The sequence below is a fragment of the Ambystoma mexicanum genome, chromosome 13, assembly GCF_040938575.1.
Source record: "Ambystoma mexicanum isolate Mex_15411 chromosome 13, UKY_AmexF1_1, whole genome shotgun sequence".
In the NCBI taxonomy this organism is placed as follows: domain Eukaryota; kingdom Metazoa; phylum Chordata; class Amphibia; order Caudata; family Ambystomatidae; genus Ambystoma; species Ambystoma mexicanum.
In genome coordinates this window covers 123,660,173-123,683,653 of record NC_090938.1, presented here as the reverse complement: position 1 = coordinate 123,683,653, position 23,481 = coordinate 123,660,173, and the positions used below count along the sequence as shown (strand labels likewise).

Below are 23,481 nucleotides of genomic sequence, written 5' to 3'. Positions count from 1 at the left end.
GACAATCTGGATTCCACCCTAGACATGGGACTGAAACGGCTCTGATAGATCTAAAAACCTAAATTGAGGTCTTGAAAGACAATGGGAAAGTAGCAATGCTACTTCTCCTAGATCTCTCTGCGGCTTTTGATCTGGTCAACCACCAAATCTTATGCTGGCACCTTCATTCTGCTGCCCACTTCTCGGACTCAGCCACGGCATGGATCAAATCCTTTCTAACAGATCCATGAGGGTTTTCTCACCCTCCGCAGCCGCTGACCCCGCTCCAATTCACTGCAGCGTTCCCCAAGGTTCTTGCGTGTCACCTACACTTTATAACGTTTTCAATAAACCGCTCTTTGATGTACTTGATTATCTGGGTGTCTCCTATACCAACTATGCTGACGACACCCAGATACTCATCCCCATCACTGGCGACCATTTAGTTGACACCAAGGCCTTGAAAGACGTTTATCTGGTCATCCAGGCCTGGATGGCCCAACACGAACTATGCCTCAACGATGACAAGACAGAGCTCCTCATCTTGGGCTCCTTGCAGCGTCTTAGCAAACTAGATCCTTCCTACCAGTCATTTATCATAGATGGAAATACCATCAAAGTCTCCAAAGACAAAAAAACATTAGGTTTTTACCTTGACGCCACGCTATCCTTATCTCGTCAAACATATGCAGTCAGCTCAGCCTCTGCCGGCACTTGTAAACTTATGCAGCTTGTATACCGTTTCTGACTACCCCGAACAGCGTCACCTTTGCCAGAACGCTCATTATGTCTAAAATTGACTATTGTAGTGCCCTCTACTTAGGGACTAGCCAAGGGAATCTGAATAAACTACAATTCACCCAGAACAATGCCATTAGGGCAGCTCTAAACATTCCTAGAAACCACCACATTTCCGAATCCAGAACTAACCTACATTGGCTACCGGTCAAGCAGAGAATCTCATTAAAAACTCTTGCCCTCACGCACAAATGCCTTGCCAACAAGGTCCCCCTACCTCTGCAATCGGCTCTCCCTCCATTCCTCCTCCCGACCGCAAAGAACTGCCCAGATCCATAGCCTATCGATTCCAAGGTTCAAACTCCAAAAAGCGGGGGCCACAAGCTTCCCTGTCCTAGCCTCCAAGCTGTGGAACACCCTCCCTGTCACCATCAGATCTGAAGACTCATTTAACACCTTCAAGTTGAAAACGAAATCTTGGCTCTTCGATCAGAATTGAGGCACTCCTTGACTTGTGCTATACGCCACAGCCTGTCAGCCTGCTGCCTCTGACTACTTTTGTTAATTTCTTAAACATGGCATAATTACCTGCCGAACTTCTGTGTTACTATGACTATCGCTCCACCTTTACTACCACACATCTATCCATTGATCTCTGCTCGTTGTACGTTTTCTGTCTCTATGCCTCACCTTGTTAACTGCTATTGTAATTTATGTATATATCTATGCCTGCTTACTATTCATGTATATAACTATGTATGTATATAAAATATGTATGTATATTTTGCTCAAGTTGCGCCCTGATGCCCCTGAGCCGGACAGTGCGTGTTATAAATAAACAAATACAAATACAAATACTTCACTAGGAAACACAGAATGTACCACGACAGATATGGTGAAAAAGAGAGCAGTCATTTTAGTACCTGCTCTGACTTTGGCAGGCTTAGGGGAAGTTGGTAGACCCCGAGATGGAAAAGTTACGGGATTGGAAAAAGGAAAGAACGTTTCAGTTGGGCCTTCACTAAATGAAAAGAGTTTTAAAATAAAAAGATTGCACCAAAATAATAGGGGGAAATTAATTAATCGATCAGCGGTAATGTCATATTTGAAGCAGATCCAGCAACCACTTAAATGTGTAAATCCAAACATTTCGAATATGCATTGCAAGAATGTGGGCACCACAACCATGATACAGAACTACCAATCCATTTTTATTATCTATGGGAGTGGCTTTGGATGTAGATCCTAATCAGGAGGATCCAGAATTGACCCCAGAGTGTGGAAAAAATAAGGGGCCATGGCATGGAGTACTGGCAAGCAATTCAACACAGGGAAGTTCCCCAACAAATATAGATGATGTACAATGAGTGTTGAAGTGGGTGGCAGATGATCTAGCGGTGGGAACATCAAGTACACACTGATCTATCTCAGTAACATCATGGAACACCTGAGGGTTCAGCCACCTGTTTGGAGCTAAAGATTCCCTGGGATTATTAATAGAGAGTCACATATTCCTGTTACAAGAAATATGAATGGATTCCAAAATGTTGGTTGACTGTAATACCATTTACCAACAGATGGCAAAAAAAGGGGAGAGAGAGATAGACCATATGGAGGGTTAATAACAGGTGTTAGCAATCAATTTAAATCTCAGAGAGTTGAGTGTGTTGAAGAGAGTGAATATATGCTGGCAGTGGAAGTTATGGGACTGGATTGTGTCTAGTCATCTCGTGCCCTGTTTGTGAACATCTACAACTCGCCGGGGCAAGATATGGGTGATGATATTATGGACACACTTGGTGAATTATTGGCCAATTGGGCCTATGCCGATAGTAGAGAATCAATCGTTATAGTGGGGCACCTAAATTGTCATTGTTTATGCTCAGAGGAGCTTCTGGAATATACCATTTCGGTAAGAAAAGTGTTATGTTGCTGGCTAAACCCAATCATGAGGGGAAGAAGTGGGGGAATTTTATGACCAAATGGGAGTTAATAATGTTGAATGGTAGGACCAAAAATTATTATTATTTTTTTATTTAATTTGCGAAACAATTTTTACCAAATTTCTAGGCTCCACCAAACTGTCATTTTTGTCAGATAGGTAGAGGTGTAATGGAGCGAATGGCCAACCACGTTTCCCCCTCCAAGTGTTCCATCTTATTGAATGTCTAAGTATTTCAGGAAAGAGGTCACTCCAATTACACCTCGTCTGTTGTTTCCGCACGTCAAAAAGTCAAAAAGTTCTACAGATTATCTACGTCTAAGCTTCTGTAGTTTTCCAGAGGTTCAGCGAGAAATCTTATTCTTTCTCTTTTAAGTTCTTTGCACTCCAGTAGCAGGTGCCTACTGGTTACCACTGAGGAATCTTCCTTGCAGAACCGACAGGTGTTTGTGGTGGACTGCTTCCTTTTTTTTTTTTAATTTCTTTATTATTTTTTAAACGAACAACAGATATAACATACAAACAGATAATATAACTAGCATATTGGCATTTCTACGGATTTCTTCTATGGGTTCATTATCCTGGAGCTTTCTGACGACCTTGCCATCTTCGTCTATGATGGCTTATGTGGGCAGGTTCGACCCTCCCGCCTGTACTGTCTTGGTTGGTTACCTCTGCACCGCTGTCTTGTGTCCATCACTATTCCCGCACTTCCTCTGGGCCTTCTCCTTCTTCTTCCTCCCCCTCTTGTCCGAATAAGTCCTGTACCAGGGAGTTCCATGCAGTTATTTTCTGTGCCGTTTCTCCTTCCCCCCTTTGCACTGCTCTTATCCACACCGCAGTTGTCGCTAGTGTCCACTTGCGGAGGTCCGACCACCAATAATCTACGGTCGGGCCTTCTCTTGATTTCCAGGACATCGCTACCCTTCTTTTGGCTAATATACATATCAAGTCCTTCATTTTTGCTAGGTGCATCCCATGTCTGCCTCCTCTCGGGAAGAGGCCCAGCAAGTACCTCTCTGGGTGCTCCGCCTGTATTTGGAGTCCACTTCCTGTTATTTTGGTTCTGATACCTTCCCAGAAGGTTTGTATAATTGGGAAGGTCCAAAACATGTGGACCATGTCTGCTTCGTCGGCTGAGCATCGGGGGCACTTTCCAGGATCACCCCCATACATCATGTGCATCCTCTTGGGTGTGAGGTACACCCTGTGTGTTATGTACAGCTGTGCCTTTCGGAACCTTGCGTTCCTAGACACTTTTTTCGGATATTTTAACACCCTGCTCCATTCTTGGTCGCTAAAGGGCCTGTGAAGTTCCTCTTCCCAGCGCTGTTTATGTGTAGCTCTTTCGCGTTGTTGGCTCTTAGCATCTGTTCATATAACCTGGAGGTTGTGTGTGTTCCCTCGGCTATATCGTACCATGTGTCTAGCTCTCCTGTGGTGTCCTCTTGGTCTTCCCATTCTGGCCTTCGTGTATATCATATTCCTCCATCATCTCCTCGAAGTCTGCCCACCTCTCTCTCCTCCCTCCTCAGGTCCCCAATTTGTGCAACACCTTTGGCTTCCCACTGGGTACGGTATATTGCTAACGTGTTTGTGTCCATGCCCACAAGGCCCGCAAGAGGGATTTGTGCCGACTGGGGGTCCCGTGTCCCTTGTAATTTCCACGCTCTGTTCCATAACCCCACCGCAAGGCCAAGCAGGCGTGGTAGGGTCCCGAGCAGGGGTTTGTCCAGCCATAATATTTCTCTCAAGTAGTATGTTTTTAGTGCTGGTTGAAAGATGATTCTATCGATTGTCTCTTCCTCACCCAGCCACTTGACTGCGAATTGCAGCTGCCCCACTAAATAATACTTTACAAAGTCCGGCAGCATAATGCCCCCTTCTTCATAGTCTCTCTGCAGAGTCTTCAGCGCAATCCTGCTTCTCCCCCCTGCCCATAGAAAGTTCCCTGCTATTGTATTCAATTTGGTGAAGAAGGCCTTGGGAATACTGTGTGGGATATTTGTGAGGTAGTATAGCAGGCATGGGAGCACCACCATTTTCAAGAGGGCCGCCCTACCCATCATCCCCAGTGGCAATGTTCCCCAGAATGTCATAGACTTTTGTGTTTTTTCCAGGGCTGCCTGCCTGTTATGTTGATGAGAATCTGCAGCGTCATGGTGTATCTCTATTCCCAGATAGCGGAAGGAGTGCGGTGCCCAAGTTAAACCCAGGTCCGGGAGCTCTGCCGGGGGAACCCGCTTCAGGCCAGCCAGGGGAAAGATCAGGGACTTCTCTTTGTTAATTGCTATACCGGAAAGTCTTGTGTATGCCCCGATTGCTTCTAGGAGGCAGGGCAGACTTGTGCACGGATTTCCCACAAAAAGCAGCATGTCGTCTGCATATAGCGAGATTTGATGCAGCACTCCATCTAAGTCTATCCCTGTGTCTCCATATTCCGCCCTGAGAAAAACCGCCAGCGGTTCAAGGGCCAAAATATACAGCATTGGTGACAGTGGACACCCCTGTTTAGTTCCCCTATGGATTCTCCATTCTTCCGAGATATATCGCCCCGTTTTTACCCTCGCTCTGGGGTCCCTCTACAATAACCTAATCCATCTGAGGAACCTCTCCCCAATGCCGAAATGGGTGAGGACCCTCAGCAGCCACCCACAGTTCACAAAGTCAAATGTCTTATCTATCACATGGTGTAATCTACGGAGGTTCCATGACGTGTTCCGTCCGAGACATAGCCCGTTTGATCAGAGTGTATCAAGGTGGGGGTTACTTGTTTTAGGCGGTTGGCTAGAACTGCTGTAAGTATTTTGGCATCTTGGTTAATGAGGGAAATCGGCTTGTATGCCGCGCATTTCATGGGTGGTTTTCCTGGTTTGAGGATCGGTACAATTATTGATTCTGACATGCTAGTCGGTAGTTGTGCGCTTTCATATGCATCTTGATATGTCTCTAATAGTTTCGGGGTGATGGTACTTTTGAATGTTTTATAGAACTCTCCCGGGAGTCCGTCCGGACCCGGCGATTTGCCGGTGGGGAGCTCAGCGATTACGCTCTCTATCTCCTCCACCGTGAGTGGGGCATCGAGTATTTGAGCTTGCTCTTCTGCTAATTTTGGCAGCCTTATCTCTGCTAACGCGTCTGTTATATCCTCCGGGTCAATTTCCGGATTAGGGGCGTACAATTGCTCATAAAAGCAGGCAAATGACTGATTAATGTGTTCTTGATTCCTAATCTCCATCCCCATTTCATCTTCTAGGGCTGTTATGGGGTCTCTTTTGATTTATTGCTTAGTGAGCCATTCCAGGAGCCTACTAGGCTTATCCCCTTTCGCATGCAATCGTTGTAGATACCTCCCGTAGTTCAACCGTCCCAGTTTTTCCCATAACTCTATACATCTTGTCCTCAATTCCATCAACTCCCTAGGTTCCTCTCCCGCCGCCTCTGCTCTACGTTCCTCTCTTTCTATCTGCCTTTCCAGTTTGTTGAGTTCTTCTAAGGCTGCACCTTTCAGTCCCCCCATCCTGCCGATAGCCGCCCCCATATCACAACTTTAAATGCATCCCAGAGTGTGGCGTTACTTTTTACACTTCCCTCATTATGTTCGAAGTAGTCTTCTATTACCTCCTGAAGGTGTTCCTCAAACTCTCCCTCTCTCAAAGCCTCTGCCCAGAGTCGGTATGTTGGTATCGGGGCTTTCCAGTGTGTATGTGCCCATGTTGCTAGTATCGGGGCGTGGTCTGAAAGTGTGCGGGCTTTGATGTTAATCCCTGTAAATTCCTGCAGTGACTCAGTGCCCGTGAATATATAGTCTATTCGTGTAAATGTTCCCTGGGGTGTGCTATAGTGTGTGTACACTCTTTTCCCACCATGTACCTGTCTCCAAGCGTCCACCAGGTGTAGACGGCCGAGGGCTCTATGCAGCTCCTTGGCAGGGTGTGCTGGTTTCTTGTGCTTGTCGTCCGACCTATCCAGGAGCGGGTTCAAAGTGCAATTAAAGTCTCCGGCCCAGATAAACGTTGCTTCTCTGTACTGGGCCAGCTTGGGTGCCAGCTTCTTGAAAAATTCTGTTGCATCGTGGTTCGGAGCGTAGGTGTTAACTAAGCACACCTCTTTGTTCTCCAACATGCCATGCACTAGCACCAATCTACCTTCTGGGTCAGTGTCCTGTTTTATGAGCTAGAATGGCACTCCTGGGCGACCCATATTAGTACTCCTCGCGCATAATTTGAGTATGTGGCACTGTATACCTGTCCTCCCCATTTCTGATCGACTTTGGCCTGTTTCGTTGGTGTCAGATGCGTCTCCTTGATCATAGCTATCTTGACCTTCATCTTGTTCAACCAGGTGTAGACTCGCAGCTTTTTGATGTATGCATTTAGTCCTCTCACGTTCCAGGTTGCTATTATTAACTCATCCAGGCCCATGTGTACTTATTTGTTTCGGCTCCGTCGTCCCATAGCCTCTTGCTTGTCCTCTGTCTCTTGTGGCTGCTCTTAGTGGTGCTACTTGAAGTCATCCCTACCGGGCTCCCTCTCCCTGTGTCTCGGCAGTCGTGTCTCCAGATTTGTTGCTGTGTGCTGCACCAGTCACTTCGTGCTGGAATTGTCCCATAATAGTTTTTATTATTTGCTCTGCTGCCAATGCCTTTTACAAACCATTCTCTCAAGTCAATAACTCGAACTGTAACTACGTAAACCAAAACTTCCAAACTAACGCCCAACCACCCTCCTCCTGCTCGGCCTCACTGCTTCTCTTGCTCTGTCCGCCGAAGTGAAACAGGCTTGCCGCAGCGTGATGCCTCCAAACTAGCATCCAAACTTGTGAAACGTTCATTTTGGGGTTGTGGTTTTCCTTAGCCATCACAGCTGGATTGAAGCAGGTCGCTCCTTCTTGCTCTGCATCAGGCTTAGTGGCCTTACTTTATGTTGACATCTTGTTTCTAAAACCGACGTTTCCACTCACCGGGGCTGATCCTCGTTATTATTCCGGTTCCTTTGTCTCTGCTGGGGGATGCCCTGCTGGTACATCCATGCATGAACATCTTTAGTCAAGTCAAAGAACCATGATTTCCCTTGATGGAGTACCTTAAGTTTGGCGGGGTATAGGAGCATGTAAAGCACTCCTGCCGTCCTGAGGCGCTCTTTCGTCGGACCGAATTTTGCTCTCTGTTTTTGGACCATGACTGTATAGTCCGGGTAGATAGTAATTTTGGAGGTGTTTTTTGTAATCACTCCCCCTTCTCTTGAGAATGATAGTATCTTCTCCCTATCCTTGAAATTCATGATCCTGGCGATCATCGCTCTCGGTGGGGCACCTGGCTGAGGTCTTTTGGTCAGTGCTCTGTGCGCCCTCTCCACCGTAAAGCCCTGGGAAAGAGTTCCTGCTCCAATCTCTTGGAGCAGCATGTTTTCAATAAATTCGGTGGGATCTCTGCCTTCTTCGCCCTCCGGAAGCCCAACTATGCGAATATTGTTCCTTCATGCTCTGCCTTCTGCATCTTCCGCCCTTTGTTCGAGGATCTTGACCTTTTGCATCACCTCTGACATTTGTGTTTGCGTGACCGCCACATCTGTGGTGTTTTGCGGCACTTGCTGCTCCGTTGTTGTTACTCTATCCGTCAGATTTCTGGCGTCCTGGTGGAGGAGACCCATGTCTACCATGACAGTGTCCAGTTTATTTTCTAAGGATGCCTTGAGGGCGCCTATCGCTGCATCCATTTTGGCCTCAAGGGACGCTTTCAAGGCGGCTATTGCTTCTAGGATCGGTCCTTCATTTGTATTTCCCGCCTGTTGTGTTGTGCTTGAGGTAGCCATTGCTGTGTCCGGCTGGACAGGTTGTTTGTTTCCGGGTGTTTTAGTGAAGGCTTCTATGCTGGTTTGTTTAGATTGTCCCTCTGTTTTCTGATTTGGCATTATCTCTATGGAACTCGCCTTTGTGCTGCTAGATGGTCAGCAGGTCCGGAGCCGTCCGTGCCCTGGCCCTATCAGTCTCTCAGTATCTCGAGTTCCGTTCCTGGGCTTCCCCGCTATGGATTCGTAACCGTCCTGTTAGTTGTTGTGCGCCCTCTTTATCTGCCGGGGGAGCTTGCTGCGCTGAATGTTGTGCCTTGGCTTGTTTCGTACTGACCCTCCTTTAGTGCACTTCAGTAGTTCTTGTGCGGCTCTGGTCTCTCAGGCCTACAGGATGGGTGGGGGTCCCGTTTCACGTTTTGTTTGTGTGGATTAGCTCGTAGTCAATATTGCTCTGTGTGCGCCGGTTCTCGTTCCTTGCATACTCTGTTTCTCCCAGTCTATATCTGGTCTGGCTGCTGGGCGCCGTGCGGTCTGCTCCGCGTGTGCTTTCCGTTCGCGCCAGTCCCGGCGCTACGGGGTCCGCCTCCCCTTATATTGTCTGCCCCTCTCTCCTTTCCGTGCCTCTGGATATGTTGTCTCCGCCGGACGCATGCGTTCCTGGTTGGCTATCTTGACCTGCCTTTATAATCCTTGCCGGTGGAGTGGCTCCGGAGGGAGATGGGGCCTGTATGGTCGAGCTCGGGTGCGCTCTCCCCGCTAGGCTTCTTCCAACCCCGTACCTTTATGGTGTCTGCATCGACTCCCGGGCTCCCTTTCCTGGTCCGCTTCTTTTCATCTTCGGTCAGCCGCGGGTGTTTGTGGCCGGTTCATTTAACCCGCCCTGGCTTATTGGTCTTGCAGGTGGGGCGGCTCCGCAGGGAAATGGGGCCCACGTGCGCCAGCGCCCATATCTGGGTGGAGCTCAGGCGCGTTCTCTAAACTGGGCTTTCCAGCTCCGTACCTCTGTAGTGCCCGTTCCTTGGACCGCCTATGTTCGTCTTCGGTCGCCTCTCAAGGAGGGCTCCTACTGTGCAGGGTGTTGTCTGTCCCCCGCCAGCCGCACCTCGCCCGTGGTTATGAAGCGCTGACTTTCTCTCCGGCGGTTCGGCTGGTCGCGCCCGCCATTATGTTTCCCGCGGGCGCCATCTTCTTTCACCGTTTTCTCCTCGATTCCTGCTCCGATTTCCGTCGGGAGTCTCAGCCAGTGATCTACGGATGTTCCGACATCTGTTTCTTTTAGTTTTAGGTGCTTTTTAGTGGTTTTGCACCAGTTTTAGCTGGATTTGCTTCAGGAACTCGAAGGAGCTTCTCGATCATGCCTCCTACCGCATGCCCGCCAAGCCACGCCCCGTCGACTGCTTCCTTATCTTTAATATTTCGTTGGTTTTCACTTGATTTAACCGAAATCTTAAAAAAGATCTGCTTAGTTTTTTTTCCGGGAATTGCTTTAGGTACCCTCTGACGTCATTCAACTTCATTGGTGTTGACCGAAAATCTTTGGCCAGGGCATGCCTGTTGGCCATCTGCTGCGTGTTAATCCAGTCTGCCTCATGGAGCTTCTTTGAAACTTTGTTTGGATTTTGTATCAGGAGTTCAACGGTTGTGTCCAGGTCTTTCAGTATATTCAAATTTAGATGTTCCCATTGCCGCAACATCAAGTTTGACCCGTCCACCATCTCTCTTCTGATTAATTCCAAGACTTTGGTTTCGGGTCTGTTTATCACTTTCCTGTACAACATCAGAGAGGCTCTCATTCTCATTACCAGCAGCGATGATAGGCAGAGTTCTCTTCTGATTAATGCCATTGGGGTGGATTTCGCCAACCCCAATACACGCTTCCAGAATTAGCCTTCCAAAAATGATTGTCTGGGTAAATACACATGGAGATCGGGAAAAAAGAAAGCAACATTAGACTATGTATTTACAAACATTATACCACTTGCTGTGGTTCAGAGTTTGAATCTTAAACCCAACCATTTTAGTGACCATGCAACTGTAAATCTGATATTAAATTATGAGACTAATGGAAACAGAACTCATAAGATGGGTGCAGTGGCCACAAATCATGTGGGGATCTATATAAGATGGACATCGAAAAATATAGAGAAGACTAAGAGATGCATGATTAATATATCCCCTCACTCTCTATTAGAATTGGAACATCTAAGTACAGAGGAGATGGAGGATTGGTTCCTGAGATTCTCGCAACATTGCCCACTCCATACACAAAGTACTGTAACAGTTATCGGGAAAAAAGTGCTGGACTATGACAGGGCCATAAGGGACCACAAAAGATCTATGTGACGCGATATCCGTGAAGTAAAACGTAATCAAGAGAGTGATAGCAACTATCGGAGAATAATAAAAGCCATTAAAAATAAATATCATAATTTGGTGAGCTGATGGAAGGCGGCTGGTAAACGAGCAGGCTGCCAGAGAATGGTGGGGGTGCTATGCTTCCGGGATTGTAGATCTATTTGGCAAGTGTTGGGTGAGGACAAAGGGAATAAGAAGCGTGCACTCATAAACCTGTCCGATGAAGCCTAGTGGAGCGCATAGCTGTTAAAATATGGTAGAGGGAAAATAGTTAGTGGCAAAAACATTGACTATAGAAATAGTGCTGATCCTCTACTTATCATAGATCAGGAAGAGCTATTGAATCGGATAATGCGGCTAAAATCTTTTAGAGCTCCAGGCCCAAACGGGCTTTCTAATGTGATCATAAAACAAGATCTGGCTATAATGGAGTTACTGTTCAATAAGGTTGTATGTACTGGTATGATATTTCCCTCTCGGAGAACAGCGATTTCTGTGCGGGTATATAAATGAGGTGATCCACTTGACCCTCAAAATTATTGAATGCTAGCTATGTTGGACTCCACCGGTAAGATTTTTGCAGCATCTATTCTCATTAGACTACAGCGATGGGTGAAAGAAGAGGGTCTTTTAGACAGATTTCAATCAGGTTTTAGACTGGGTTGCGATATTGTACACAATTTGAGACTGATGGATCATCTTGCAGGAAAGGTATGCAGTTCAGATGGCCCAGGTTTGTATGCCATCTTCATAGATTTTCAGGCGGCTTTTGATTCAGTTAGCCGACAGATGTTATGGCAGAAAATGAAAGCGCACAATTGTCCTGAGCCTTTGCTCCATTTTTTGAAGATGTTACATGTGGATACTTCTGTACGGATCCGTCTAAATGGAAGAGGTGCCATGACCAACACTATAGCTTTTACTAGCGGGGTGAAGCAGGGTTTTGTCCTGGCATCGCTCCTAGTTGGTAAATGCAGGTGCGCGTGCCTGGAACAAATGGACGACCTAGTGATACTGTATCATACCTACTCTGGTGTGTCCAGAGCGGTAAAGAGGTCATGGGCTTATGCCAGGGAGAACCACCCGAATATAAATAAAGAAAAAAACAACATGATCCTTTTTAGTAAAAAACAAATGAGTAGACCAAGATTATGGTTTGAAGAAGACAATATTGACTAGGTTGAAAAATACAAATACCTGGGGTAGAATTCGAAAGAACTAGGGGCTATGCTTACTGCATACATCACCGCATAGTAAAAGCGCTGCGATTGACAGGATTAATATGGCAGTTTATAAAAAGTTCTGTCTGGTTCTCTTTGGAGGGAGACAGGCAACTACATTGCCAATGTTTTTGTTCTGCCATTTTGTCTGGTTTAGATGGGCCTACCATCTCAAATCATTCTTAGCTGCAGGTAGTGGAGGGCAAATTCTGACAGAAAATGCTGGGTTTACCCGTATGTGTCCCCTTGGCAATTCGACTGGAATTAGGTCTCATATCTTTGGTATCAATGATAAAAACGAACCAAGCATTAATGTACATTAAAACTATGAATTATCTGAGTAGTCTCTAATTGCAAAGTCTAGGTAATGAATTTATAAATGGTAAAGCAAGCAAATTTGAGGATTGTGTGCGCAAGTTATTTATCGAAGTAGATTGGTTTCCGGATTGGCGGACAACATTCTACGAGAACAAAAGATCCCTCACCAGAATAATTGAGTTGTGGGATTGGTGTAAGAATTTCAACATTTATCAACTTTAAAAAGTTGCAACTTTGTCGAGAATATGTTGTATACCTATAGGCGTGCATAACCCTATTTACTGTTATGTCTCTCTATTCACCTGAGTAGATTAATTTTGTTACGAATGAATCGATTGCCCCTAATGACAGTATTAGGGCCTACTCTAAAAAATCCTCAGTCTGAGCGGAGTTGTCGGATCTGTAAGTCTGATATGGCAGTGGAGACGGCAAAACACATTCTGTTGGAATGTACTGTACTACATGATGTTTACATCCTACATCAGGTTTACGAAATAGACACGATTAAGAGTGCTGTCTTCTGGCAGCGATGTATGAATACTGACGGTATGGCACTTCACTTATCACTATTTAGCATTTGGTTGGACGTGTTGAAACATCTGAAAGGCCATGAGGAATAAAATAAAACAAAATATTTCCATCTAAAATATTTCCATCTAAAAATGTTCCCACCCATTAATTTAGCAATGCATTGGAGATCAAATGGAATGGTATTATTTGCTTGTTTGATTATATTTATGTTTTGTATTGTCTTATATTGGATTGTTTTAAATGATAGTTTTTAGTTAGAAATATAATGTAATGAAATGTATAATATGTAAATTGAAATGTTAAATAATATGTATTTGCAAAGTTTTATACTGAAACACATTAAATTAAAATTACAAATGAAGGGCTTTATGATATGATATGATATGATATGATATGGCATTTGTAACGCGCCTATACACAAGTGATTCAAGGCGCGACGAGGCAGGGAGGGGGGAAACAGGGGAGACAGACAAACGATCCTACTAGGCCAGGTGTCATTCAGATCGCGCAAGTGCAGGGGTAAGGGGATGAGAAAAGTGCAGGGGGGAAAGGGAGAGGGGAAGTGCAGTACAAAGTGATTAGTAAAATACAAGATAAATAATGAGGGCCAGCTGGTGGCAAGTGCAGGATAAGTGCAGACAAGTGCTGGGAAAGGGGGCTGTAGGGATACAGAGACAGTCCCGCAGTGCAGGGGTTGCCAGGGAGGCAGTGCAGGAGAGAGTGGCTGGGCCAAGGACCGAAATTGGTGAGTGGCCCAGTTGCTGATTCAGTACAGTTACAGTGATTTAGCAGGGGAGAGGGGGAGAGAAAGCAGAAGCAAAGAGGAAGGTTTTGAGGTGCTTCCGGAACCGTAGATGGTTCTCCTCAAGTTTCAGGGAGGCAGGAAGGCTGTTCCAGAGGGAGGCCCCTGCTGCGGAGAGAGATATCCCCCCAACTCGTTGCTTGGAGAAGCGGCTGACCCTAAGGGATTGGAGGAGGAAGAGCGAAGAGCTCGAGAAGGAGCCTTTGCAGTGAAAGCTTGCTGCACTTCTGTACAATCCTGGACCGTTGATCATAGACCATAGTCAAACCTTGGAGGAACACCTATGCCACCTGTATGAGATCGTAAGAGCCCTAAGGCAGCCGGTACTGATGGACAACCCAAAATAATGCCACCTGGCCCAGTCGGCCATGAGATACCTGTTTTGTTGTCTGTAGGGAATGGCTTTGTGAACCTCAGCTTGAAAAGGTCAAAGCTGTTAGTGTAACGCCTCCCCCAAAGACCAAGAGGGACGTACGAGCATTCATGGGCATTACTGGTGATTATCGCGTTCTAGGTGAAAAGATCTTTTTCTAAAGATCCTTTCACAAAAAAAATTGATTTAGAAAGACCGCTGTGTGACCGCACAGAGCGGTCTTTCTAAATTGAAATATCACACCCCTGCTGCACACGAGTGCACGCAGGGGCTGACAGGCTCCGCAGGACGTGAAAGCACAGGACGAGCAGAACGGGTAAATGTCTGGGTGGGTGTATGTTGGTGTGTCTGCTGTGTGTATGTTTGTGTTTTGGATAAGGGAAGTCATGGGTGGAGAGGAGTGGGAAGTTAAGGGGGTGAGATAGTAACGTGGGAAAGTGGGGCGTAGGTTGTGGGGGGTGCAGGGTGGGGGGTGGTCTTTCGGAGCCAAGGGGTGTTTGTGGGGTGAAAACCCCCTGAATACTTTTTAAAAAGGGTGTTCTGTGTGAAAAGTCCTCATTATTAAGGTCTCGGGATATACGATCAAAAGACAACGGCCTATAAAAATCTGTCTTTTTCTCATGAGACCTTAATAATTAGGCCTTTTCACATAGAACCGATTATCGACGGTTCATTCCTAACTATTCTGGTATAACATCTTGCTTTACCGATAAGCTAAAGATTGCTGAGCCCTAAAAGAAACGCTGGGAGAAACAAGACCAGGCCGGTTTTGACACTGAAACACATCCTCTGTAACAAACCAGTGTTCAAAGTACCTAATTTCAACAAAGGGTTCATTTTAAAGATGGATGCTTCTAAGGTGGGTCTTGGGGAAGTCCTATTGCAAGTATACGATGGGGTGGAACATACGGTCCTATACACAAGTAGAAAAGTTTTTCCCGTCGAAAAAAATGTATGCCACCATAGAATTGGAGGCCCTTGCCATTAAGTGGGTCATAGGACATCTGCGATATTACCTCACTGGTCGCAAGTTCCAGCTGATGACACAACACTCCCCCTTTACCTGGCTAAGCCTATGCAAAAACCCTAACCCCAGTATCATGCGCTGGTTTTTAGATGTACAGTGGTTTTGCTTTCATATTCAGCATAGGAAGGGGAAAGAACAGGGAAATGTCGACTTGTTATCTCGATTGCCAGTGGGAGCAGATGGGAAGCCGAAGGTTTAAGGGAAAGGGTATGTGACGATCCACCTGATGACTTCACTTCTCCCCAGAGGGAAGCCCTTTTCCATGAGGCTAGGGTGGGGAGGTCGCTAACCAATAATCCCCCTAAGGGTGGTAACATGCAGGAGGATCTCATGGGAGGGATGTCCTTCCTGGGGACAAGAATGTACATCTTTGACACAGACCCTTTATCTCCCAACCCCATGGGGTAAAAAAAAAACACCCTACCGTTCCTTATCTATGATAAAATCTGAGACAATGTAGAATTGTAATGTGACAGACAGTCTCACTATGATAGGTACTGGAATGAAGAGGAACCCAAGAACGCTACCATCAAATATGAAGAGTGTTCGACCAGCTGTTTCAATCAAACTGACTTTATGCTTGGGCAGTCCCAGCTACTTAAGCTAAACACTAAAGAGGGAAAAGGAGAGCAAACTCCGGAGAGAGAGCAGCATCCGGAAGGAGAAGTTGGCCAGCTAGGAGGCTGCCAAAGAGCATGCGAGTTGGAAACACGGCGTTCGAAGGCTGTGTCAAAGCAGTGTTCTGAAGTACTGAGAAGGAACAGAAGGAACTGAAGGATGCGAGGAAAGCGTCTCACCCATCGGCTGGGAATCGACAAACCTGAAGCTGAAAGTCACTGTGCTGGTGGCGTGACCTGTGGTGGGTATACTGTGCGGCCTAAGAGCTACGCCTGACCGCCAACAATAAACTACTGCGGAGGTGATTGCATAAAAAGTACGAGCAACTGTGGTGGTTTAGCGACCTGTGATAGGTGGACTGTTTGGTCCAAAACTTGCACCCAGACCGCCAATGGTAACGGACCGCAAAGTCAAGTGGGCCTCAGAAGAGCAGGAGAAGAAAAGGAAGGAACGAACCCAAGACCCCTGGTGAAACCGGTGAAGAGTTCCCAGAGAGAAGGTAACAGGAACAGTAACAAATCCAGGAGGGGGCCACGAAAACTTGAGAAGATGGTACAAGAAGAAAAGAAAGAAGTAGATCATTTTGTGAGGCAACTCCCTGGTCAGTTCCATTTGACTGTGGTACTGAAAAGTCACGAAGGACTTGAGGAGCTTCTTCCTCATCCCGGTGGGGACAAGTTGAAAAACAGCCTTCAAGTAAAGAGAAAACAAAATTTGTGGAGAGAACTTAAAGAATTGATGAAGAATCTAAAATTGAACTAACTCAAGAAACCATTGAAGAGTCAAGGAGAGCTTGAGGAGTCTCTCCCTCGTCCCTGTGGGAGGAAGTTGAAAGACAGTGTTCAGGTCAATAAAAGCTGGTGATAACCTAGGAGAAGGGAGCCATTCTCCTAGTCCCATGATATTTGTGGAACTTACAAACACGAACTGTGAGAGACGTTTATCAGGAGAAAGGAGTCAATCTCCCAGGTTACAATAAGAACTCTTTCGTTAGCTTATTGATTTGTGTTTAAGTGACAGGGATAGAGTAGGAGTTTTGACCTTTGCTTTGGACATCACAGACTTCCTGACAAAACCGAGTTTTCGTTTTTTGGAGGTAGGGAAACTACCTCTAGCTTCAGGGATAGATATGATTGCATTTATTTTGGTTACTAAAAGTTTGTAAACCCAAAAATGCCTTCACTTGGTCAGACTCCTCATTCCAGGTCACCACATGTAGCACTGTTCATAGTATAGCATGCACTGCTAGAATAATGCCAAGGCACCATTGGGAGCATACCACACACTTCTGTACCACTGGTAGAGCACTGCCCGTAGGATAGCATGCACTGCTAGAGTGATATCAGGTCACCATTAAGAGCATGCAACACACTATTGTAGTACTGATGGGGCACAGAAGGGAGGATAACATGCAACGCTGGGGTGATGTCAGGTCACCATTAGGAGCATGCAACACACTGCTCTTTTACTGATAGGGCACTGCTCGTAGGATAACATGCACTGCTAGAGTGATGCCAGGGCACCATTAGAAGCATACCACACACTATTGTAGTACTGATGGGGCACTGCTGCGAGGATAGCATGCACTACTAGAGTGATGCCAGGGCAACATTGTGAGCACACCACATACTGCTGTAGTACTGATAGCACACTGCAGGGAGGATAGTATGCACTGCTGAAGTAATGCCAGAGCACCATTGGGAGCATACCACATACTGCTGTAGTACTGATGGGGCACTGTGGGGAGCATTGCATGCACTGCTAGAGTGATGCCAGAGAACCATTGGGAGCACACCACACACTGATGGGGCATTGTTGGGAGGATAGCATGCACTGCTGGGGTGATGCCAGGTATCATTGGGAGCATACCACGTACTGCTGTAGTACTGGTAAGGCAAAGCCCATAGGATAGCATGCACTGCTGGAGTGATGCTAGGACACCATTTGCAACACACTATACACTGCTGTAGTACTGATAGGGCACTGCTGGGAGGATAGCATGCACTGCTAGAGTGATGCCAGGGCAACATTGGGAGCACACCACATACTGCTGTAGTACTGATAGGACACTGCAGGGAGGATAGCATGCACTGCTAGAGTGATGCTATGGCACCACTGGGAGCATACCACACAATATTGGAGTACTGATGGCGCACTGCAGGGAGGATAGCATGCACTTCTGAAGTGATACAAAGACACCATTAGTAGCATACCACACACTGCTGTAGTACTGATAGGACACTGCTGGGAGGATAGCATGCACTGCTAGAGTGATGCCAGGGCAACATTGGGAGCATACCACATACTGCTGTAGTACTGATGGGGCACTGTGGGGAGCATAGCATGCACTGCTAGAGTGATGCCAGAGCACCATTGGGAGCACACCATACACTGATGTAGTACTACTGGGGCACTGTTGGGAGGATATCATGCACTGCTGGGTGATGCCAGGGTATCATTGGGAGCATACCACGTACTGCTGTAGTACTGGTAAGGCAAAGCTTGTAGGATAGCATGCACTGCTGGAGTGAAGCTAGGACACCACTGGGAACACACCACACACTGCTGTAGTACTGATACAGCACTGTGGGGAGTATTGAAAGCACTGCTGAAGTGATGCAAGGGCACAATTGCGATGGGAGCATAGAACACACTGCTGTACTGGTATGTCACTGCAGGGAGGATGGCATGCACTACTGGAACGATGCCAGGGCCCCATTGGCAGCATACCAGACACTGCTATAGTCCTGAAACTAATTAACATGACCGTATTCCAGCAATGCATGTAATCCTCCAACAGCGGCATGTGAGTGCTCTAGCACTTGATGTTATTGTCCCAGCAGCTCCCTGTCAGTGAACCAGCAGTGCATGCTGTGCTCCTAGCAGCGTCCTGGCACCACACCAACAGTGCATGCAATCCTCCCAGGAGCGTCCTGTAAGTACTGCTGCTGTGCTCCCATAAGCGCTATGCCAGTACTCCAACAGTGCACGCTATGCTCCCAGCAGCACCCATCAGAAGTGTATTGGAAACCTATCCGTGTTTCTTCCTACTTTTCATCCCTATGCTCCCTGCAGTGCCCTGTCAGTACTGTAGCAGTGCATGTAATCCTCCCAGGAGCATCCTGTCGGTACTCCAGCAGTGCATGCTATGCTCCCAAAAGCGCCATGGCAGTACCCCAGCTGTGCATGTAATCCTCCAGCAGCGTTGCATGCTATTGTCCCAGCAGCTTCCTGTCAGTAAACCTGTAGTGCATGCAATCCTCCCAGCAGCGTCCTGCCAGTGCTCTAGCACTGCATGCTATTGTCCCAGAAGCTCCATGTCAGTAAACCAGCTGTGCTTGCTGTGCTCCTAGCAACATCCTGGCAGCACACCAGCAGTGCATACAGTCCTGCAAGCAGTGCCCTGTCAGTAGCTCCCTGTCAGTAAACCAGCAGTGCATGCAATCCTCCCAGCAGCATCCTGCCAGTGCTCTAGCACTGCATGCTATTGTCCCAGAAGCTCCATGTCAGTAAACCAGCAGTGCATGCTGTGCTCCTAGCAACATCCTGGCAGCACACCAGCAGTGCATACAGTCCTGCAAGCAGTGCCCTGTCAGTAGCTCCCTGTCAGTAAACCAGCAGTGCATGCAATCCTCCCAGCAGCATCCTGTCAGTGCTCTAGCACTGCATGCTATGGTGCCAGCAGCTTCCTGTCAGTAAACCAGCAGTGCATGCTGTGCTCCTTGCAGCATCCTGGCAGCACACCAGCAGTGCCTGCAGTCCTCCCAGCAGCGCCCTGTCAGTGCTCTAGCAGTGCATGCTGTTGTCCAAGTAGCTCCGTGTAAGTAAACCTGCAGTGCATGCAGTCCTCCCAGCAGCGCCCTGTCAGTGCTCTAGCACTGCATGCTATTGTCCCAGCAGCTCCCTGTCAGTAAACCCGCAGTGCATGCTGTGCTCGTAGCAGCATCCTGGCAGCACACCAACCGTGCATGCAGTCCTCCCAGCAGCTCCCTGTCAGTACTCCAACAGTACATGCTATGTTCCCCGAAGCATTAGCAGTACACCAGCAGTGTATACACTCCTCCCACCAGTGTCCTGTCAGCACTTCAGCAGTGAACGCTATGCTACCAGCAGCGTCCTGACAGAACACCAGAAGTGCATGCTACGCTCCCGCGTCCTGTCAGTACTCTGGCAGTGCATGCTATGGTCCCAGATGCACCCTGACAGAACACGAGCAGTGCATGCAATTCTCCCAGCAGCATCCTGTCACTGCTCCAGCAGTGCACGTTATGCTCCCAGCAGCATCCTGTCAGTGCTCCCACAGTGCACGTTATGCTCCCAGCAGCATCCTGTCACTGCTCCAGCAGTGGATACAATTCTCCCAGCAGCATCCTGTCAGTGCTCCCGCAGTGCACGCTATGCTCCCAGCAGCATCCTATCAGTGCTCCAGCAGTGCATACAATTCTCCCGCAGTGTACGCTATGCTCCCAGCAGCATCCTATCAGTGCTCCAGCAGTGCATACAATTCTCCCAGCAGCATCCTGTCAGTGCTCCAGCAGTGCACGCTATGCTCCCAGCAGCATCCTGTCAGTGCTCCAGCAGTGCATACAATTCTCCCAGCAACATCCTGTCAGGGCTCCAGCAGTGCACGCTATGCTCCCAGCAGCATCCTGTCACTGCTCCAGCAGTGCATACAATTCTCTCAGCAGCATCCTGTCAGTGCTCCCGCAGTGCACGCTATGCTCCCAGCAGCATCCTGTCAGTGCTCCAGCAGTGCATACAATTCTCCCAGCAGCATCCTATCAGTGCTCCAGCAGTGCATACAATTCTCCCAGCAGCATCCTGTCAGTGCTCCAGCAGTGCACGCCATGCTCCCAGCAGCATCCTGTCAGTGCTACAGCAGTGCACGCTATGCTCCCAACAGCATCCTGTCAGTACTCCGGCAGTGCATGCAATGCTCCCAGAAGCAGCCTGACAGAACAAGAGCAGTGCATGCATTTTCTCCCAGCAGCATCCTGGCACTGCTCGAGCATGCACGATATGCTCCCAGCAGCATCCTGTCAGTGCTCCTGCAGTGCATGCAATGCTCCCAGCAGCATCCTGTCAGTGCTCCAGCAGTGCATGCTATGCTCCCAGAAGCAGCCCGACAGAACACGAGCAGTGCATGCAATTCTCCCAGTAGCATCCTTGCACTGCTCGAGCATGCACGCTATGCTCCCAGCAGCATCCTGTCAGTGCTCCTGCAGTGCATGCTATGCTCCCAGCAGCATCCTGTCAGTGCTCCAGCAGTGCATCCTATGCTCCCAGCAGAATCCTGTCAGTGCTCCAGCAGTGCAAGCTATGCTTCCAGCAGCATCCTGTCAGTACTCCGGCAGTGCATGCTATGCTCCCAGAAGCAGCCTGACAGAACACGAGCAGTGCATGCAATTCTCACAGCAGCATCCGGTCACTGCTCGAGCAGTGCATACAATTCTCCCAGCAGCATCCTGTCAGTGCTCCAGCAGTGCATGCTATGCTCCCAGCAGCATCCACCAGTAGTGAGTCGGCACCCCAACCATGTGTTCCCATACTTTCCATCCCATGGTCGCACCAAATCGAACAACCCCTATATCACTTACCTCCCAGGCGCCTCTTCAAAGTGGACAATGAGTTGAAAAACGGACTTTGTGCTCAGAGTCTCTTCCTCCATCGCCTCCAGAAATGAATCGACCAAAAGCAGCAACCGTGCAGCTTCCAAATGGAGTACACCCCTAGAAGCTGCAGGCTACAGCTAGACAGGCGTACTATTGAGACTGGAGAGCGAATCTCCGATACACCGCCTAGCCAACCTCTGTAGGCAAAGCACCCCCACAGCGGACTAGAGAAATCCCAATAGCTCTTCAAGAACAGAGGCCGCCCTGGAGAGACTTAATAAGCCACTCCCCGCACTGAACCACCGCTTGGCCAATCTGAGAGGTGACGGGCAGTGCAGGCATCCCCCTTGCCTCCTGAGTGCGATGCGACCGGCGTCTAACAGTCCTAACAGGAAAGAGGAAGCGTCCTCATGTATCCCTCAAAGAGAGAAAACAAGTTCTCAGTATTAGCCGTGCGTTTCAGGAAACGGACATTTTCAGTGTCAGAAACGTCTGCGAGCACCCAAGGGTTACTGAACGAGTTTAAAATGCATCAAAAAAGCGTGCCTTGCATCTCATTAGCCCCTTGGACCATAGCCGTGCAGTGGACATTGTGCGTATCTAGGTATCTAGATACTAAAATGAAGCATTGCAAACAACAGAGTGGTCTTTTTCAAGGTTTAACATCAAGACCTGCAATGGCCGCTCCCCTTTCACCTAGCAACCGCCTGCCTTTTCATTTTGTCCTGGAACTATGTGATGTCTGGAGAGGCCTACCTTGACCAGACCTCATCCCTTAAATCTGAAATTGAGGAAGTTACTGATGCAGGATTTACATCCTTGAGCACTTTCGGAAAACCAGGTGCTCAGCTGTTGCTGTCTAGGCATGCTCACAGCAATGTAGGAGAAAGGAACTGCTTCCTGATGCCAGACCAGGGCTTTAGTAGGACTTGCTCTTTGGGATTAGGGGCCATGAGGATTTAGCGGGTAGACATGTTTTCTTTCTCAGCTTCATTTATTTACTTTCCAAATGATCAAAAATGAGAATGTAAAATGCCAGAAATAACGTTAAATATTGCAATTCTTGAGATTACCCCCACACTAATGCCGAAGGCACGAAATCTTGGACTCACACACTAACACTGACAATTAACGTGTGCCTCAGGTCAGCCGCAATGTCGAACAGTACCTTCAACTATCTACATGCGTCATATGGGGAACGGAACGCTCCCTCTATCATGTGTGTGGCACTCTCAAAACATCTAAACACATTTATAAAGCAACATTAATAACTTAAAATAAATATCAACATGCCTTTTACATCGCGCATATTATGTACATGCAGACTGTTTCTATAGTCTGTGACTGCCATCTAGTGGTCCTTTTAATCATTTAGAATCGTGGTTTTGTGGCTTTTAAATGTCGTTTCAGTAACTTTCCCTCAGACCATATCACTTTATTTCTACTTTTGCCTTGCTAATACCATTTACGGGGGAGACCCCTTATACCTATCAATCGTCTTTTTCATCCTCCTCTTTATGCTATTTTTAACTGAAGTCTAATTGGACTTTATTTCCCCCAGTTAAACCCAAACCTGTATTAATATGTAATTGCCTATATTTCGTTATTTTTTCATTCTGCCACTGTTTTTTACCCTATTTATTTTTGTATGGCATTATTTTTACCCCTTAATGTATTGCCTTTTATTTTTTGCTGCAATGTAGTCACTGGTTTCCATGTGGCACAAAAGAACAGTGGTACTTGCAGTAGCGATGTCCCGCCTTCACAGCATCTTTGTGGGGCCCACCAGCATAACAACAACCAAACTACAGGGAGACCTAAACTATGTTGGCTGTTTTGTCTTTGGCCTGTAGTGTTACAACCACATGTCAGTCTCCAGAATACCCATCCACTGGCAACCGAAAAATAGGAAAATAACTCTCGGATTTCAAACGTATGTGTCTCTCTGATACACTTATTATCCTACTAGGCGACTGGGTGCTGTGGCGAGTCAGAAGGACACAGACGCACTCAAGACATGGGCCCTCATTACAAGTCAGGCGGTGGACCATGGTGCTATTAGCACCATGGTCCATGCCGGATTCCGCCATGGTGGATGGCGGAATTACCGCCCCATTCCAAGGCGAGTGGGGCAGTAATTCCACATTCACCATTTGCCCTTCCCCATTCCCATT

General features: G+C 47.5%; 1 protein-coding gene across 2 annotated transcripts in view; it reads right to left on the bottom strand.

Moving 5' to 3' along the window:
- FGD2 (FYVE, RhoGEF and PH domain containing 2) overlaps window positions 1–21,624 on the bottom strand; it is a 414,855-nt gene extending 393,231 nt beyond the window's left edge. The window contains exon 1 of one of the 2 annotated variants that reach the window (XM_069633421.1): window positions 21,293–21,624. In XM_069633421.1, the coding sequence (XP_069489522.1) occupies window positions 21,293–21,363 (71 nt within the window). In that variant the 5' untranslated portion in view covers window positions 21,364–21,624. The remainder of the gene's footprint in view (window positions 1–21,292) is intronic. The other variant, XM_069633424.1, reaches the window with a different exon arrangement.
- Window positions 21,625–23,481: the final 1,857 nt, after the last annotated feature.